We start from the raw sequence: 20,256 nt of genomic DNA, 5'->3' as shown, positions 1-20,256 counted from the left end.
TCACTGACGGGGAAAACATCGCAACACCAAAAAGGAGTTGTGCGACGTAAACGACAATTGGTAGGATAGTTCCTATATATTAAAGATGATGCCTTTTAAAATTTCACACTAGTCACAAAAGAATGCACCTAGTAGCACCTCTATAAGGATGCAAATCAAAATTTCTGTAAATATACGTTGCAACTGTCGTGAATGTTAGTCAGCTTTGATATTGGACATGTTGAGATGATATTTGTCAAGAATGCCAAAAGGTGACAAAGACACTTTTCAGCACCTCACTGAGTCTGAACGAGGTCGTGTAATAGGGCTACGAGAAGCTGGAAGTTCACTCTGCGATATTGCAGAAAGACTTGGCTGATATGCAACCACTGTACGTGATTGCTGGCAGCAAGGGTTACGAAAATGTACGGTCGCAAGAAGACCGGACTGCGGACAGCCATGTGAGACAACCGAGAGGAATGACCATCGTGTTCGACGTGCGGCTCTGGCACATCGTACTACTTCTGCAACAGCAAGCTAAGCAGCAGTTGGCACCGAAGTGACACAACAAACTGTTACAAATCAGTTACTTCAAGGACAGCTCTGAGCTAGAAGCCTTGTAGCGTGCATTCCACTGACCCCAAAATACTGCCGTTTGCGACCAAAGTGGTGTCAAAGGAGAGCCCATTGGAAACTGGTCTCGCGATTGTGTCAGTGATGGCCGTGTATTGGTTAGCAGGTGGCCAGTTGAGGGGCTGCAATCAACTTGTCTGCGTGTTATTCACACTGGAACTACACCTGGTTGAACTGAACTAGCTCTGAGCACTATGGGACTTAACATCTGAGGGCATCAGTCCCCTAGAACTTACAACTACTTAAACCTAACTAACCTAAGGACATCACATACATCCATCCCCGAGGCAGGATTCGAACCTGCGACCGTAGCGGTCGTGCTGTTCCAGACTGAAGCGCCTAGAACCGCTCTGCCACTCCAGCCGGCGAACTACACCTAGATTTATGGTCTCGGGTGCGATTTCGTAAGCAAGCAGAGCGCTCTAGTGGTTATTCCAAGCACCCTAACAGAAAACCTGAACGTCAATCTGGTGATTCGACCTGCCGTTCATTAACAGCACACCATATGGTATTTTCCAATAGGATAACGCTCGCCCACATACCGTCGTTGTAACCCAGCATGCTCCACAGTGTCGACATGTTACCTTAGCCTGGTCGATTACTAGCCCTGACTCCAATCGAGTACATATGGGGCGTCAGCGGACGACAAGTCCTGAGTCATCCGCAAACAGCATTAATCGTCCCTACACTGACCGACCAAGTGCAACAGCATGGATCACCATTCCACAAACTGACATCCGGCATCTGTGGAACACAATGCACACACGTTTGCATTCAGTATTGTGACGGTTACACGGGTTATTAATGTACCAGCATCTCAAATTTGTAATGGCTTATCTCGCACGTACATTAACCTGTGATCTCGTAATTTTAATCATTTGCATATGTTACCTAGACAAATGTATTCCCGAAATTTCATTACTCTACACCAATTATTTTTTGGTGCTGCGATTTTTTTCCCGTCAGTGTATATTGCGACTTTTTATAATTTTGCCGCACGGTATTAGCCGAGCGGTCTAAAGCGCTGTAGTCATGGACTGTGCAGCTGATGCCAGCGGAGGTTCGAGTCCTCCCTCGGGCATGGGTGTGTGTGTCTGACCTTAGGATAATGTAGGTTAAGTAGTGTGTAGGCGTAGGGACTGATGACCTTAGCAGTTAAGTCCTATAAGATTTCACACACATTTTGACATTTTTTATATTTTTTTCTTTATTGAATTTCAATTCCCCAACGGGGCGGGCTGGCAGCAGCATATGAGCTGTTCTTCAGCCAAAAGACAATAATGATACAACACAAGACATTTAAGATTACAAAGGAGAAAATATGACGGACAAAAATATAAAAGAGGAGGAACATAATGGAGGAGAACAGACAAAACGGGGGCGACTGTAAAATGGAAAGAAGAACCTTAAAAAGTATTGAGCACAAAAAACTACACACTGGGACACTTACAAGAACAGAAGGTGAAGTGTGGCTTCAGCGTAAAATTATCGATGGAGGGCGTAGCACATAACGATCACTTATAGTAATACTATGTACAAGTCCAGCACACAAAGTCACAGCTCTCGACGCATAGGAGAACAGCACCAAACACAACACTGACGTAGCACAGTCCGCAGCTCGTGGTCGTGCGGTAGCGTTCTCGCTTCCCGCGCTCGGGTTCCCGGGCTCGATTCCCGGCGGGGTCAGGGATTTTCTCTGCCTCGTGAAGACTGGGTGTTGTGTGATGTCCTTAGGTTAGTTAGGTTTAAGTAGTTCTAAGTTCTAGGGGACTGATGACCTTACATGTTAAGTCCCATAGTGCTCAGAGCCATTTGAACCATTTGACGTAGCACACTGATGATGATGAGCAAACAGAGGATCTGCCAGGCGGATGGAGATGAGGAAGAAGGGAGAGGGGGGAGACGGGTGGGGGGCGCGCCAAAGAGGGCCAGGAGGGAAGGTCGTGGGAGGGAAAGAGTTGAGGATGGGGTACAGGAACTCAGAAGGGGGGGGGGAGGCAAGGGAAGAAAATTCGCTCTGGGAGAAGGAGGGGAAAGGAAAAGGGGGGCTCTGGGGGGGGGGGGGGGGGCACCTTTTATAAGAAGATCGGTCCTTTATAACCTGACTTACATCGTACAGGACTATGAGAACCTGTGCAATTTTGGCATCAACGTGTAAACACAAACAACCACTCGTGGTAGAGAGCCTCGGTACAGGAACAATGCGCCACTTATTTGCTCCACAGTAGACATAACCTGCCACGAGTAGCCGATTGAGACAAGCAAGTCGCTCGAGTAAGAGGGGCTTTACCGAGAGGTCCCAGGCGATAGTTGATGGCAACGACGGCCACGCCCTCTTCGATGAACAAGTCTGGCCCGTAGATGCGGGTGGCGCCGCTGCCCCCCGTGAAGCCGCCGCCGGGGATCAGCACGTAGACGGCGAAGGGCGCGGAGCTGTTGAGGGGTACGTGCACGTTCAGGTAGAGGCAGTCCTCGGAGCCCGCCTCGGGGCCTCCCGGCTCCTGCACGCAGGCCGACCCCTCCTCCAGGGCGTCGCGCACGCCTTCCCAGCTGTCGGCCGCCTGCGGAGCCTGCAGACATCGCGGCCGTTGCGCAACAGCCCCTCAAACGTCGCAACGTACTCGATACTTCTAATGTTGTCCGTCCCAGGAGGCCGGAAGCAGCGGTTATAAATACTTTAGGGTACAACCATTAATGTTAGTAACATAAACCGCAGAAAAGCTTTTCGGGAGTAGAGCTCACATCACTGAGTTAATTCCACGGATACAGGATACATGCACATCAAGCGCCAACGGCCTTTCCGCAGTGATAACATCGGTTCCCATCAGATCACCGAAGCTAAGCGCTGTCGTGAGGTCATGTGCGCGTCGTGCTTGAGTGTTGTTTAACTGAGCAACTCCATTATGCACGTGAGTACCAACATGCCGCATACAGTCACCCAAGCGGAACACTCAGACATGTTGTTTTTCTACAGGTATTGTAATCGCAGCGTCCTTGTGACTGTGAGAGAATACCGGAGACGTTTACCTAATCGACAAACTCCCTGCACCGAGGTGTTTCCCAAGGTTTTTCAAACATTACACTACCCAGTGTATATATAGCATCAGAAAGTGAGGCAGTCGAATCAGTTGAGGAAAGGGAAGACATTATTACAATGGTACAATGGAGTCCCAACACCAACACGGTACATTAGCCGTCAGCTCAATATTCCAAAAAACGCGAGTGTGGCGTACGTTAAATTCGGAGGGCGTGTACCCATTCCATTTGTAACCCATGAAACATATGCCTCTAGGAGACTCAGTAAGCAGACAACAATTCTTTGATTGCTTTTTATTTACAGATGAGGCCGCATTTACACTCAGTGCTATCAAGAACACCCACAATTCTCGTACATGGGCGATGGAGAACCACCATGGCACTAGAGAAACGAAATTCCATGTTAGGTTCTCAGCGAACGTCTGGTGTGGTATGATTGATGACCTGTTGATAAAGCCTATGGTCCTATCAAACTGCATGACAGCCACAGCATATGCACATTTGCCAACAGAAGATCGTCTTCCACTTTTGGAAGACGTGACATTAGAGCAACGACAGCAAATGTATCTGCAACACGTTGAATCACCGGTACCAAACAAGTAACCCAGTATCCGAATAACAAATTTCCTCAGCCGTGGATTGGCCGCGGTGGACCCATTAACTGGCATCCCAAATCACAGGCGGTAACTCCATTAAAGTTTTGTTTATGCGTCTGGTTATAGGAGGAAGCGTACGCTACGAAGGTGGATAAACATGAAGAAATTTTCGCTCGCGTCGCCGATCGCTCGCATCACCGATGCTGTCGCCGCATTAAAGCCCTCCAAAGCGTTGACAAATGTATTGAGATGGGTGGAGAACTTTCTGAACACCTCTTGCAAGATGGATATGGTCTCTGTCCCACCAATATTCTGTCCATCACGATCGAAAATCGGACAAATGTTAACGCTCAGCATACAGGGCAACAACAATCTCGACCTTACGTTCTCCGTAAATCAGGACCATTTCAGTTTTTTATTCTGTGATTGTAGCATTCATTCGTCCACTTGCAAATCTGTTTTCCAAATAGTAGGTATGTGTGCAGTCAATAAACACTGTGGAAGTGGCTCAAATGGCTCTGAGCCTTATGGGACTTAACTACTGTGGTCATCAGTCCCCTAGAACTTAGAACTACTTAAACCTAACTAACCTAAGGACATCACACACATCCATGTCCGAGGCAGGATTCGAACCTGCGACCGTAGCAGTCGCGCGGTTCCGGACTGCGCGCCTAGAACCGCTAGACCACCGCGGCCGGCACTGTGGAAGTGTTGTAATATTTACAGCTGCTATCAGTTCTACGTCTGCACGATACGTGAGGTCCAGTCGCAGAGTACTGTCTGTTATGGTACGTCGTAGTTCGCCAACGGCTACGTGGGACGTCGAGTAGTCACCTGTTCGCTATTTTGAAGGAATACAACGTTACGAATGGGAGTTGCAAATAGAAGTTACGAAATGTTCTATCCCTGCAGTATGGACTTGGGGCCCGATGTGCCACTGGATATTGAAACGCGTGCGTTTCATATGTACCAGCGATGGCGAGGCATGACAGAATCTCTGACCAGAGAGTTGTTTATCGTTGCTAGTCTGCGCTTGACCGCGCGAGAGTGCAGTTGTTGTACGTAGCGTGTCGCGAGAGCATGTAGTTCAGTTGCGAGTCGGAAGTCGTGTGTGAGGAGTCGGCGGGCGTCGACATGGGTCTCTGGTCACGGTTCGGGACGAGGTATATTGTTAAATAAGGTAATGAAGCAGCATTGCGCTCAGCCAATAGCATCTGTTAATTGTAATTAATTTGTTCAAGAAATGCCCCAATAATAATTTTGTTTTCAAAGCAATCTTTTTTAAGAAAAGAATCATTCCAATTGAAACAATATTTCCTATGCTTTTCCTCCCAGAATCAATTTATCAGATTAATTATTGCACAGGGCCTAAGGTCAGCGCTGCTGCCCTATTATTGTGGGTTTAATGATTCGTGTTCATTTCTTAATTTTTGTGTCGAGTTTACATTGGGCCATTATTTTTCAATATTTTTGTAGCGAAGGTACAGTCGCTTTTATTTCAATTTAACGATGTTTTGTGGGAGCTCAACAACATTTGGCTCTATTTCGATTAACATTCAAATATAGTCTTTTTACATGCGTGGTTGTTGCGAGGTGCTGTGGGCCCAGACTTCGTATTGATGGACGATAATGCTCGACCTCATAGAGCACGGATGGTCGATGTTTTGTTGGGAACTGGAAATATTGCACGCATGGCGTGGTCTGCTCGCTCTCCTGATTTGAATCCCGTAGAGCACGTCTGGGATGCACTAGGGACATGGCTTGCACCACGTCGGCATCCACCAACCACTCTCCAAGACTTGTGAGCAGCTCTGCAGGAAAAATGGACGTTATTGCCTCAACATGAGATTGATGACATCATTCACAGCATGTCTTGTCGTTGTCAATCCTGTATTCGTACCAGAGGTGGTCACACCCCGTACTGAGAACATTAATCAGCTGCCAGACTGTGTGTGCAAATCCGTTAAGTTGAAAAAAAAGCGAAGAACACTTTTGTGTATCGTTATGTATGTTGCAGTTGATTACATTGTGTATTCTTTACATTGTTTCTACTTTACTATCACCTGTTTATACTGTTTTGTGGCAATAGAAGCGCAACCTTACAAAATGTCCATTTATTAATTTAATTTTGGGCACCAGTCTACATACCGAAAAGTAATGGTCGTATAACTCTCATAATGATCCTTCAAGACTCCGAAGTTACTTTCATGTAAAAATGGGAAACGTTTCTTTTAAAAGGACATGGGGAATTCTTTCCTCAGTCGAAGCCTGTACTCCGTCTCTACCGACGCTTTCGTCGACGATACATTAAAATTCGTTTTGATCTGCTTCTACGTTACCTTTGTCACAGGTGGACACTGCCGGTTTTGGATTATGAATACGGTCTATTTGAAAATATATCTCCACATCAGCGCCATACCATCACTGTTTACAGTTCACGCTAATGTACCAATGTCTGAAGATGAAACAGATCGTTGCTTCCCTCACAATCGATCTCTTGTAACACCGGAATGTTTTTGGGGCTTTAGTTCAGCCACATGGCCTACTTCGTGGTATGTTTAAGTCGGGAACGTGATATCAGCATCAGCCTCTGAAAATGCAGGTAAGCGCTTTTGTTAGAACAATCACTCTTTATCGCCGCCGTCGTAGAGGAAAGACTTGTCGAGCTCATTATGGGGCCGCTCTGTGTCAGGCGCATAGTACACATTGTAATTGGCTAAGGGAAACTTTCATTATCATTACGCAAACGGCCTTGCCGCAGTGGTAACACAGGTTTCCGTCAGATCACCGAAGTGATCGGGCTCGGCTAGACTTGGATGGGTGACCGTTCGGTCTGCTGAACGCTGTTAGCAAGCGGAGTGTACTCAGTCCTTGTGAGGCAAATTGAGGAGGTACTTGATTGAAAAGTGGCGGCCCCGGTCACGAAAACTGACAACGCCCAGGAGAGCTGTGTGCTGACCACCCCGCCCCCCCTCCCCCCCCCCCTCCATATCCGCATCCGCTGACACCTATAGGCTAAGGTCAGTACCGTAAGAGTCTTTCGAGGCATGTTCGGATGGAGTTTAGTTTAGTTTAATTTTTGACTGGAGTATGCCAGTGTTGCTTTTTCATCAGCTATGAACTTGCAGCCACTAAACATTTAGTCTAGCCACTTCCCGGCAAATACATCTACATCTACATCTACATGAGTACTCTGCATTTCACATTTAAGTGCTTGGCAGAGGGTTCATCGAATCACAATCATACTATCTCTCTACCATTCCACTCCCGAACAGCGCGCGGGAAAAACGAACACCTAAACCTTTCTGTTCGAGCTCTGATTTCTCTTATTTTATTTTGATGTTCATTCCTACCTATGTAGGTTGGGCTCAACAAAATATTTTCGTATTCAGAAGAGAAAGTTGGTGCCTGAAATTTCGCAAATAGATCTCGCCGCGACGAAAAACGTCTTTGCTTTAATGACTTCCATCCCAACTCGCGTATCATACCTGCCACACTCTCTCCCCTATTACGTGATAATACAAAACGAGCTGCCCTTTTCTGCACCCTTTCGATGTCCTCCGTCAATACCACCTGCTAAGGATCTCACACCGCGCAGCAATATTCTAACAGAGGACGAACGAGTGTAGTGTAAGCTGTCTCTTTAGTGGACTTGTTGCATCTTCTAAGTGTCCTGCCAATGAAACGTAACCTTGGGCTCGCCTTCCCCACAATATTATCTATGTGGTCTTTCCAACTGAAGTTGTTCGTAATTTTTACACCCAGGTACTTAGTTGAACTGACAGCCTTGAGAATTGTGCTATTTATCGAATAATCGAATTCCAACAGATTTCTTTTGGAACTCATGTTGATCACCTCACACTTTTCGTTATTTAGCGTCAACTGCCACCTGCCACACCATACAGCAATCTTTTCTAAATCGCTTTGCAACTGATACTGGTCTTAGGATGACCTTACTAGACTGTAAATTACAGCATCAACTGCGAACAACCTAAGAGAACTGCTCAGATTGTACCCAGGTCATTTATATAGATCAGGAAAGGGTGTAATTTGCGGGGCTGGTACATATTTAGTAGCATAATATCCTCTATAATTAAATTTAAAGCTATTACAGCCCTCGGTCATGAAATTTATGTCTTTTGACCAGGTTTCAATTCTATGAGTGCCTTCATCAGAAATTGAATATTCAAATTGGCCTATAACATAAGCACAAATTTATGAAAAAAAACTTTTATATAAGATTGTAAGTACTGGCTAAGAGTACAAGAAAGAAACAGTACTTACATGTCACGTATAAGATAGATATCAAGCGAGAAAGGCTTTAGTCACAAAAATTTATAAATACATGGAAGGCGAGCCACTTTTGGCTTTTCACACCAATAAAGCCACAGGTAGCAACAGTCTGTTGCTCATAGAAGTGTTGAAACCTGGTCAAAAGGCTTAAATTTTGTGACCTAGGGCTGTAATTGCTTTAACTTTAATTTGTAAACGGTCACTGAACTAAGCAGCTATGTTTAAAAGAAAATCCTCTATTATTATCCCTTACTCTAAAGCCGATTTATCGAGATACTCAACCATATCAGATATTTAAAGCTAATTGAAAATAATTAAAGACATTACATACAGTAATGATTGTAATCCTACCGAAACTGATGGTTTAGTTAAGAGAATGAGTAGACAGAGGATAACAGCACTTATGTATTCTTCTGAGAAGGCACTAAATCCTACCCAGAATTGGGTCTCCAAGTAATATAAGGGCAGGACTTCACAGGCAATAGCTAACAAATTAAAATCTAGAAAATATACACTAGCTTTCCACACCAGGAATACTCAGAATAGAGTTCACTTTATACGTTTTCCTGCAGTTTGTATGGCAAAGCATATATAGATCAGTCAGGGTTGTACCTACGAAGCTGACTGAATGTGAAAGAAGTTGGAGGCTAAAACGAAGTGATTACATCTTTGCCGAGTACGCCCTGAGTGAATGCCATTTGCTTGACATTAAATATCAAGTTCTCCATAGATCGAATGAAAGCAGTAAACCAACGTTAATGGAAATTTTGGCTATCAACAAACAACAGTCAGAGAATCCTGACGCAATAGTTAATGATCAAATACAGTCCCATGATTCAGCCTTGCTGAAGTATCAACAGCGGTTAATATTCTTCTCACGTCAAGACGACATTTTCGCAGTAAATTTTGTGACTGTTTCGTTCTCTCCACTTTGATTTGTCTCCTTGCTCTCCTCTGGCTCTCTCCCCACCCCTTTCCCAGTCCATCACATTTTTGTGCATAATACACCATAGTAGTCTTTCTGTACTTCTTTGACCTGTCTTCCCAAGAACTTTTAATGTCTAAGTACAGTTTAATATAACGTTTCTTGGTAAATACTCTTTATCTGTTACATCAATATTAGTTTGCAAAGGTTGAGCATACTAAACAATATTTGTATAAATTGAGTAGTTGCGTGTTTAGATTCATCGAACATTGCGTTCACGGATGTATACTCATATCTTTAGATTCTAAAACATTAAGTATGTCTTTGCATTATTTTTGTTTTGTGCTAATGTCAACTTAAAGCACTGCAATTTTTCGTTTTCGTTTAGGGTAGATAAACATTGTATTTTCAGTTTTATACTCGTATCCTCAGATTCTTAAACATTAAATATATCATTGCATAATATTTCTCGTACTGTCTCTGTGTCAAATGAAGCTTTCCCAGCTTTGTTTTTTTAGTATGCATAAATAATCTCTAAACATATCTTTGGAAATAACAATCTTTGTACAGCTAGAAGCCCTCCCTATGGTTGTGCGGACTGTCTGTTCAGTCTTAAGTTGTCTTACAACAGCCTAGCAAGCCTCAACAAAATGTAAAATAAATGTTAACAGTGAAACAAAGATAATGTGTATTTCAGCATCTAATATGTAGGTGTGGTAACCCTTAGTCACCTTTTCCCTTAACCCATCGCCTTCCCTGCTTCACTTACGAAAAGAATGGCTGTCCTTCGTGAAGGATCCAAGCTTTCTAATGCAAATTTCGACAATTAATTTAAAATTTGCTACATAAAAATATTTTGACTCCTCAAAAAAAAATAACTACACAGTCAAGGTTGAATAAGAGGTGTCAGAACACCGCAGCTAGTGCCGCTGCTTGATCGTGTGAGTAATCTCACCTGGAACCGCAGCTCCCCCGTCGGCGGTCGTGCATACGGCACTCCCTTGAAGCTCGCGTACTGCGTGCCCAGAGCGCTGGTCACCACGGCACCCCTGAGGGTGCCCTGGTCCACGGTGACATACACGTCTTGAGCCTGGAAGCAAATTACAAAATGATTGGTGTGATGCCGTTGCAGAACGGGAGACATCTCTGCCACGTAAATAATTATTACCGCTACTCTCCACAGTCACTAAAGTTTCTGCAAATTTACCATAGCGAATAAAAATGTTTTACATATTGTGCGTATCAAGAATACGTGACTAAATTTATAGGTGATTTGAGGAGAAACTGAGTGCGAAATTTAGCAACAAACCTTCACTTCTGGCAGTAACAACGGCTCTGCGAAGCAGTGCACGAAATTGATCTGAGCTTGAAAAACACAATCCTGTGTTAGAGCACTCAATCGTACTGGGTGGTGAGTGATGTCGGCAACCCGTGACCAGATATTTCCAAGGGTGAGACATATCACAGCAATAGTAGAACATCCTTTGTATCGAAGTAGGTCGGGGTAGCACGGGTACAATTAGGGTGTTGCGTTATCTTGTTGAAATATTACATCACAAAGACCTTAAATATAGGGCGCAGCCACCAGTCATAACACATAAACGTAGCCCTCATTGCCCAAATTACCAACTATGCAAGTCAGAGGAGATCGCGTTGTGTTATTAACGGCTTCCCATAGCATCACGTCAGTTAGTGGGCTCCTGTGGCGGTGACGAATGCAATACGACAACATTCGTTCTCCTCAGAGCCTCTATACGTCGATGTGACCACTGATGTACAGAATCCGGAAACGGAACTTATTTGAGAAGTCGACGTGTCTCCTTCCCCCCCCCCCCTCCCCCACCCTCGTCCCCGCTGTGTAATCTGGAATACAATATTTTTATTTATTTCATAATTATGGTATCATACACTTCCAGAACTGATTTCCCTCTTTGCTGCCACCTACAGGAAAGGCATAACAACGGTCACTCAGCTGACAGACAGTGGTGCTCCAGATGCCGTCCTGTTGTCCCAGTGGATACTTGTCTTGCTGCAAGTAGGTCCACTTCAAGAGTCAAGTGAGCTACGTGGTTGAACGATCCTGCAAGGACAAGTGAGCAAAATGTATATCCTCTCAGGCGATAGTCACATGTGGTCGTTGAGATTCTGCATAGCTTTGAGCATGGCTCGCCTAAAACCATCGGCTGCATACTCGCATGCCAGTTTTGGGATTGCAACGGACGAGAGATGCTGTAATATCGCAATACTGCATTCTCAATAGGCCACCTCTCGAACACGTGCTGGTAGACGTTTCATCCCCTTACACGTGGTGTAAAACAGTCTTTCAACAACTTCCACAAAATGCAACTTCTGAATGATAAATCCGCTATATATGCTTTCCTTACTTACAGTCTGTAGATTACGTGCTAACTGCTTTATGCAATTGTACTAAAACGCTAACGATGTCCATATCCGTGCATATAGCAAATTTCGTAAGAATTTAATTTTTGTTGCACACAGCCATCAAGTTGTTGCAATTTTGATGCCCAGTGGAAGTATTTATTATCCTTAACAACTAATTATTAATGCAGTAGTCGAAGACAAGGTAGTATTTATGCAGGACCGCATAAACTATCTGATCAAAAGTATCCGGACACCGATTACTGGTCAACGGCTGTGCCGAGGTGGATACACCAGTTCCGTCAGATCACCTATGTTAAGCACCGCTGGGCGCTTTTAGCACTTGGATGGGTGACTGTCTGGGTTCACCGAGCACTGTTGACATTCCCCCTTTGCCTTTATGACAGAGGGAACAGGAGGAGTAGTGGCGTGAAGTCCCTGATCGTCAGTCTTCGCGCCATTCTCCTGGATTAAATTCCAAACCTCTTCGCAGCCTTTCATGAAGTGGGGGCAAGCGGCAATGTTGATAGTGATCTGTCCATTGGATGGGGGCGTTAAGCTTAGCAGCTTCTTTGGTACCCCTCTAGAGGAGTGGGCTGCGTGCCATCACTGGCTTTGCCCCTATCCCGTCACCTCCAATACGAACTTCACACTGTACTATTGAAACGGTACAGTAGTTTCCGCTCCATATTGCACGACGTGGCCGGCCGCGGGTGCAACAGAACCCAGGTGGACGGGCGGAAAGAAATGTGTCAGGCTTCATAATACATATTTATGTGTGTCGTGTATTATGCATTTCTTGTACGTGAATGTGAATCTGCACATGAACTTTCCTAAGCCTTCTCACACCTCCCCATAAAGCGTAGCCAAATCTTAGTTGGGAAGTAGTTCTGTAGTATAGTAGTGCCAACCTTACTCCTGGGTAGGGGATCAGAGAGACATCACAGGCAGGGCAAAGTCAAAGAGGTTCCAGTGTCACAAGATTTGGGGTGGAGAGGTTGGTCACGGCCAAGTGGTTCGACCATCCCCTCCACCGGGGTCCAGAAAGACCTCCGGGTGCCTGCGATATTCTGGGAGTGTTACAGAAGACGGGTAAGTGAGCAGACGGGCCCTCAGTGCGTCTATCTCGGTGTTCACGCATGGAACAGAGGTATTTGAATATTTGCACTAATTCTTTTATTTCCAGCTTCGGATTGTGTAAGGAAACGAATGTTCTCTTTTAATTTCGGAAATTCGACCCCCTGTGTTAATGTATCTGGTCCCCAGTTTGCCTGTTATCCTCCTCACATTGTGGATGTCCCATGTAAAATATTTGGAGACTTTGGTGGTATACATTTGGCCAACGCAAGTCGTCTTGCCCGTAGAAATGTGCGTGCAGATTAGTATATAATATACCCAAGCTATAAGTTGTAAAACTGTAATATCTGTAAGCTGGATCAGTTGCTGCAATCGCTGTAAACTCGAGTGATAATGTTTAAAATAAATAAATAATCAATTGTCATCAATCTTTAACATACCCTAAAAATCACAAAGGAGTCAAGTTAAAGGAATTCATTTAAAATAAAAGATACAGAATGCAGGGATCCACACATCAGCGTGTGAGCCCTCCAGCCCCTTGCCTATTATCGTACAGAAAGGGCACGCTCTCTCGGTAGCACTCTCAAGCTCCCTTCCCCAGTTATCCGTTGCGCAATTTTCATTCAGGGCTTGACGACATCAACTTTCATCTGGTATCCCCAGGCAAGGAGGTTTGACGGTAATCTTCGACTATTCACACACTAATCCAGTCATCTACACTTAACATAACCCCCCCCCCCCCCCGATCTCATAGTTCGACACGGAGACGTGCCTGTGGGCGTGAAACCTTTTCAATCAGGCGTCTGAACATCCCTTTTCGGGTCTACCAGCCATTCATGCCACACGACTTTATTTGCCTATTAGTGGACATTATTATGGAATGTGTCCATTCTTAGCCTCTATGAAAGCTCGAACTCCACTGGCGACAGCTTCAATGAGGTGTCTGAATGTCTGTGGAGGAATGGCAGCCCATTCTTCCTCATGAACCAACACCAGAGAAGGTGGCTATTTCGGACGCTGTGGTCTGGAGCGAAGTCGATGTTTTAATACATTCCAAAGATGTTCCATTTGGTTCAGGCCAGGAGGCCAGTGCATTTAAGGGACGTTATTTTCCACAAATCATCGCCTCACAGATCCTGCTTCATGGAATGCTGATACCAACACTCATCGTCTCTGAACAGTTCCTCTAACCCACGCAGTGTATAATGTTGTAAAGTCTGTTCGTATCCTTTCCATTTTAGTGTTTTGTTTTAAGTGTAATAAGAGGCCCACCCCCTAACCATGACCGAGCGAGGTGGCGCAGTGGTTAGACACTGGACTCGCATTCGGGAGGACGACGGTTCAATCCCGCGTCCGGCCATCCTGATTTAGGTTTTCCGTGATTTCCCTAAATCGCTCCAGGCAAATGCCGGGATGGTTCCTTTCAAAGGGCACGGCCGACTCCCTTCCCCATCCTTCCCTAATCCGATGAGACCGATGACCTCGCTGTCTGGTCTCCTACCCCAAAACAACCCCAACCCAACCCCCTAACCATGAAAAGACACCAATATCGAAACACCACCTGCTCTGTTCTTCAGTGTTGGCACTCAGATGAAGACAAGCATTCACCAAATCCAAAACCTTCTGTGGAAGTTGCACAGAATATAGTGTGACATCACTCCAAAGCACTCATTTCCTGTTATCCATCGTCCATAGGCCTCGCTCCTTACAGCAGCTCAAGCGTCTCTTATCACTGACTACAGAAACGTATGACTTGTGAGGAGGTAGTCGACCATTGTCCCCATTCTTTTTAACTCCCTACATGCAGTCATTGTGTTAGTTGTTCTGATGGTGGCAATTTGGAACTCACGAGTCATCCCTTCCATTGATTTCATGTGATTTTTTTACAGTCACCCTCGCAATGCTTGACGATCTCTATCATGTGGTCTATCTGGTGTTGATTTATGTATGATTGTTCCTCTGCATTTTCATTTCTCAGTCACATCACTAACCAGCGACACATGCAGTTTTAGAAGAGTTGAAATTTCCCTGATAGATATATTACTCAACGAACAGTCGATGTTAGAAGACTCTAAGCCCTCCTGACAGATCAGTTCCGCTGTTACGTTTCTCTGCTGACATAACCGTATTTCCAGCCTCCATATACACCGGCAGATTCGCCGCTCCTGATATCTAGTGGTCAATTCCTCATTACATACAGCTGTCTAAACACTTTTGATCAGATAGTATATTATTAATGTTCAAAACTATCGCCTCTCCTGGATACACACTTCGGACAACACATGCAGATGGAGTCGACTGAGTGCAGCGTTCCAACTGGGTTGAATATCAATAATTTTGCGAAAATTTTTTTCTTAATAAGCATTTATCATGAGAGGATAACGGAAATGATGGGCAGGAGAAACATTTGGATAATAATAAGACCCACCCACCTCTCTTTAAGTATCGTAACAGCTGCATAGATACGGTGGTGAGACTGTGCATTGTCGTGCAGAAGACAACACGAATCATTCGCGAACTATTCTCGATGCATATGTCTGATCTTCAGGACCTGATTGATATTCTTCTACTAGGTGGCTGGATTAATAGTCATCCCTTGTGGCAGGTATTCTTTATACAGGGTGTCCCAGAAATGTTGCGATTAACTTCGAGGGGTCTTGCGGAACAGATCGAGGATAGGAACCCATTGACGCTACAGGGCGTTTAACTTATAGGTTTCGGTGCCTACAACTAGGCCACCCCTTTTGCAGCAAATGTGACTTCGTACGCTGACGGTAAGGATCGCGGCTAATTGCCACGATTGCCGGTGGAGAAGATAGAGCTAGCTGCTGCGTAGACAGGCCTTTTCTCCTACGAATTTGATGCCCTGTTGCCTTGATGAATGACGGTTTATGACACAGGTTTCCTTTCGCAGTTTTATTTTTCTCCTGGAACCCTCTAAAATCTTCAATGTTTTTCGGTATACAGGAGAAAATGCACTTAATGTGCAACTTCTCGCACCCAACTTCTCTAGATTCGTCTTACCTGGACCACATCACCCGACAATTTCTCTTGTCGATACCAGATCGTGCTTCAGGAACTACGACTGCTTGCCTGTGACGTTGCGCGGGGGATCCGGAAAAATAGTGTCACTGTCCGTCTTATCCTGGCTTGTTCCTGTGTTTGAGTCAGTCTGTATGCAACAACAGCGAACACAGTAACGGTTATCCAGTGTTCCCACGGCAGTTGTATAAGCATTCCCGTGCGGCATTCCTGTAAATTACGCCAAAATTCGAAATATTCGTCGATGATTTTCGGTCAAGAGCTGACGAATTTTCGTATGCCGTCCTGTTTAAGGTGCGCGTCAAAAGGCTGCCTCGCCGATGCGAGTTTTCCATTCAGTTTCAGCCGTCAGGAAGTATTTGTATCATTCGTCCACATACTTTTTCAACAAATAATTGTTTCCATATACCGGGCGCATCATGTTGCGACATTGCCTTCCCCACTTTAAAATAAAATTTCACGTTCGTACATTGCTCCATTCCATTCTTACCATCGTTCTGCATTACGCCTCGGTTTCATTCAGAAACTAAGCGTCCTGACAAAAACACGGCTAGGGCGAAGAATTACTGAAATTGGCCCAATATTACCATCTAAATCTGCACCATAATCTATACCCAGCAAACCACTATGAAGAGCACAGTTGAGGGCACTTCCCACTGTACCACGTAGATAGGTTGCTTCCCTATCGATTCGCATGTGGATCGTGGAAAGAATGATGGTTTAATTGCGTCTAATCTTGTCTTCGCGGTCCCTTCGAGAGCGATGCTTAGGGAGCTGTAGATTCCTCAATAACGTTTTTACAAACTTTGGAGAAATGATTTCGCGATATTGTTGGCGCCCGTCTTCAAGCGTCTGCCAGTTCACAGCTTTCAACGTTGCATTGACACTCTGTCGTGGGTGAAGCAGACCTGTAACATTTCGTTCTGTGCTTCTTTGTACACTTTCAAAATCTCCCGTTAGTCTTATTTGGTACGAGTCTTGTACACTTGAGTAATACATTATATTGACTCTTGCCGGTGTTTTGTAAGCAATCTCCTTTGTAGGTTCATTGCTTTATCTCAGTACCCTAGCAACTAACCAACCATGTGCATTATCTACGACTGTACTTATGCGATCGTTCGATTTAAAATCCCTAAAAACTGTTACAACCAGGTAACTGTATCAGTCCGCCCGCAGTCTCGCTTCCCACGCCCGGGTTCCCGGGTTCGATTCCCGGCAGAGTCAGGGATTTTCTCTCCCCCGTGATGACTGGGTGTTGTGTGCCGTCCTTAGGTTAGTTAGGTTTAAGTAGTTCTAAGTTCTAGGGGACTGATGACCATAGATGTTAAGTCCCATAGTGCTCAGAGCCATTTGAACCATTTTAACTGTATCAGGTGACTGCTTCCAATAGTGATTCGTTTACACTGTAGTCACAAGTTGCTTCGTTTTAGCGTTTTGTAAACTGCACAAATTTACATTTCTGAAGATTTAAATCAAGTTCCTAATCTTTACAACACTTTGAAATCTTATCAAGCTCCAAATAAATATTTGTGCAGCTTTTTTATGACTGTTCGCCATTATAGATAATTTCGTCGTCAGCAAAAAGTTTAAGGTTATTACTAATATTGTCTGCCATGCCATTAATACACAACATGAAGAGCAAGGGTCCCAATATACTCTCCTGGGGTACGCCCGAAGTTACTTCTACATCTAACGATGACTGTCATCGATGAGATGTTGCTTTCCCCCTAACAAGAAATCCTCAATCCAGTCACAGTTTGCTTTTGATGTCCCATGTGATTGTATTTTCGTCAGTAAACATTGGTGATATACTGCGTCAAATGCCGTTCGAAAGTCAAGAAATACTGTATCCACATGACTATCTCGATCAATGGATTCGGAGTGTCTTGTGAGAAATGCAGATGGCCGATGTTTGCGGAAAAGGTCCTATTGTCCGAGATATCTCATTATGTGCAAGCTCAGAATACGTTCTAAAATCGTTAAGATGAGGATGTCAAAGACAGTAAAGGTAGTTTTGTTGTGGACCAACTATCGACTACAGCCACGCTACTAATTAATTAACCTTATTTGTTGATTGTTGGTTGTAATATATAAAGTATGTTACAACTTCAGTGTAATCAACAGAGTGTTTACTTATTAATTCCGAGCGAATATCTGCAACTTTTGAAGTCCTGTCGTACTCAGTTGCGTACAATACTACGGTACGTTGATAATTTTTATTTTTGGAATGTCTAATTACACGTTAAAACAACTGAGACACATTTAGAGTTAACGCAGCACATAGGAAACCCCGCACTCCTCATGGCACTGACAGAAAAAACCGAAGACAACACATACACGGCAGTGAAACCTTTCCAAAATAAGCTTAAAGAAAAAATAATGTAACTAACAATAAAAAAGGCACAGACATACATTTGCAGAAGTAATATGAAACCACAAGAACATCAACACACATTTCACCCAAGTTTCCCTCTAAACCTGACAGTGTCAGAACTACAAGAAAAAGGGAAAAAAATCGTTTGGAAAAAGAATTGAAACACTGCACCAAAAGCAGGTTAAACCAATACATGGAAATTAAATACATTCTGGCACATGAATAAGAGCTGTTCACACACACAAACACATACTCTGAAAAAACTACATATACCATCACCTAATCATATCAAATATCAAAACAAATACGATTACACTCACACACACACACACACACACACACATACACACACACACACACACACACACACACACACACACACACACACATAGACATGCACACACAAACAGAACACAGATATCACAAAAATACATTGAATAGTTAGCAATAACATTCGATCTTTGGCAATAACATTCGACTGTTGGCAACACCACACAAAACAAAACATCAAGAGGCAGTTACGCTAGTCAACTATGGGAAAACAACGATTTTAATCTTATAATATGGACCTGTTACACGAAATATTAAGCACATTCATTTGAAATTGGTATGTTTGAACATAGCTAAAGTATCCCTCATTTCTTCATTTAAAGATATGTCTGTCGTTACGAATACTTGTAAGCCCGAAATTGTTCTGACGCCAGTGTCCTGAGAGTAGTGCAACATGTGGTAAGAGTCATCTAATAAAGACTGGAAGTAATAGGAGAGAAAAAGGCGCTCACCAGTGAGGACGAAATAGTGGCCACGCACACCAGTGCTACTAACGACGAGATCATCCTAGTAATATTGTGTTGGCAGTGTCACAAGTCAGACTGAATAGAAACATTCATGGTCGGAATTATAACGTCTGAGGAAGTTATAGCCCATGAGCCGGTTTTATCAGTGGAGGACTCAAAGCACTCTACGCCGTATCTACTGACAGTGCTGATAAAGGCTGTAGTCAAGGTCGAATTGCCCTGAGGTAAGTTGATGCCCTTGGCGACATTAAGCTGCAGTCTCCAACTGTAGCTTTGGGAAACCCTCGTCACCAGTTTTGTAAAGGCCGCGTCGCTAATGCTGGGGAGGCCGAGATGCCACTGTTGTTACGGTAGGCCGAGTTTGTGAGTTCGTGAAACGGCTTCTGGTGCAGTACACCGCTAAGACAATTTCTCCCTGCCATTATTACACACCTATACCCCACGGTCAGGTAATGGGATAGAAGAACGTAGGCTCTACAACCAAAAAATTAGTAACAAAGTCAGACAAATCAGTTAAAAAGATTTACTTATCTTTGTAACTTGTCGAATGATGAAGTCTGCAACACTCCGTGTAATACGCCGCGCGGTTTAAGATGCCATGTCACAGACTGCGCGGCCCCTTTCGACGGAGGTTCAGTCCTCCCTCGGGCATGGGTGTATGTGTTGTTCTAAGCATAAGTTAGTTTAAGTTAGTTTGAGTAGTGTGTAAGTCTAGGGATCGATGACCTAAGCAGTTTGGTCCCTTAGGAATTCACACACATTTGAACATTTCAACTACGTGTAATATAACACTAAAAAGGCCCTCGATGTCTAAGTGCAAATATTCGTAGGTAAACTTCACAGAACATAGCAAATGCAATTTACAGCAACTGTCAGTCCGCTTCTAAGAGTTCCCTAAACGACGTTCCCTGTCTAAGTCAGCCCTGGACGATGGTCTACAACCAAGTGGGCGAGAGCTGCTTTCCTATCATCCGAGTAGGCTTCCATCTGTTGTCCAGTCATTGGCGGATTGTACTCGACCACCAACTGGCCAAGCTGAAGGCGATATCTTCATCCTCAGGGCAAGCCGTGGCGCTGTGGAACTGGCGCAAGTAGCGAGTCTCTATGACACTGGCACCAGCTCGC

At 44.4% G+C, this 20,256-nt stretch overlaps 1 protein-coding gene across 1 annotated transcript in view; it reads right to left on the bottom strand.

Annotated features, from left to right (window-relative positions):
• LOC124805251 (juvenile hormone esterase-like) overlaps nucleotides 1–19,217 on the bottom strand; it is a 75,441-nt gene extending 56,224 nt beyond the window's left edge. The window contains exons 1-3 of the mRNA XM_047265763.1: nucleotides 19,117–19,217; nucleotides 10,418–10,552; nucleotides 2,903–3,182 (exon numbers count right to left, since the gene is read on the bottom strand). Of these exons, the coding sequence (XP_047121719.1) occupies nucleotides 2,903–3,182; nucleotides 10,418–10,552; nucleotides 19,117–19,170 (469 nt within the window). The 5' untranslated portion in view covers nucleotides 19,171–19,217. The remainder of the gene's footprint in view (nucleotides 1–2,902; nucleotides 3,183–10,417; nucleotides 10,553–19,116) is intronic.
• Nucleotides 19,218–20,256: the final 1,039 nt, after the last annotated feature.

This window comes from Schistocerca piceifrons, chromosome 7, assembly GCF_021461385.2.
Source record: "Schistocerca piceifrons isolate TAMUIC-IGC-003096 chromosome 7, iqSchPice1.1, whole genome shotgun sequence".
Classification (NCBI taxonomy): domain Eukaryota; kingdom Metazoa; phylum Arthropoda; class Insecta; order Orthoptera; family Acrididae; genus Schistocerca; species Schistocerca piceifrons.
This window is presented reverse-complemented; position numbering and strand designations above follow the sequence as displayed.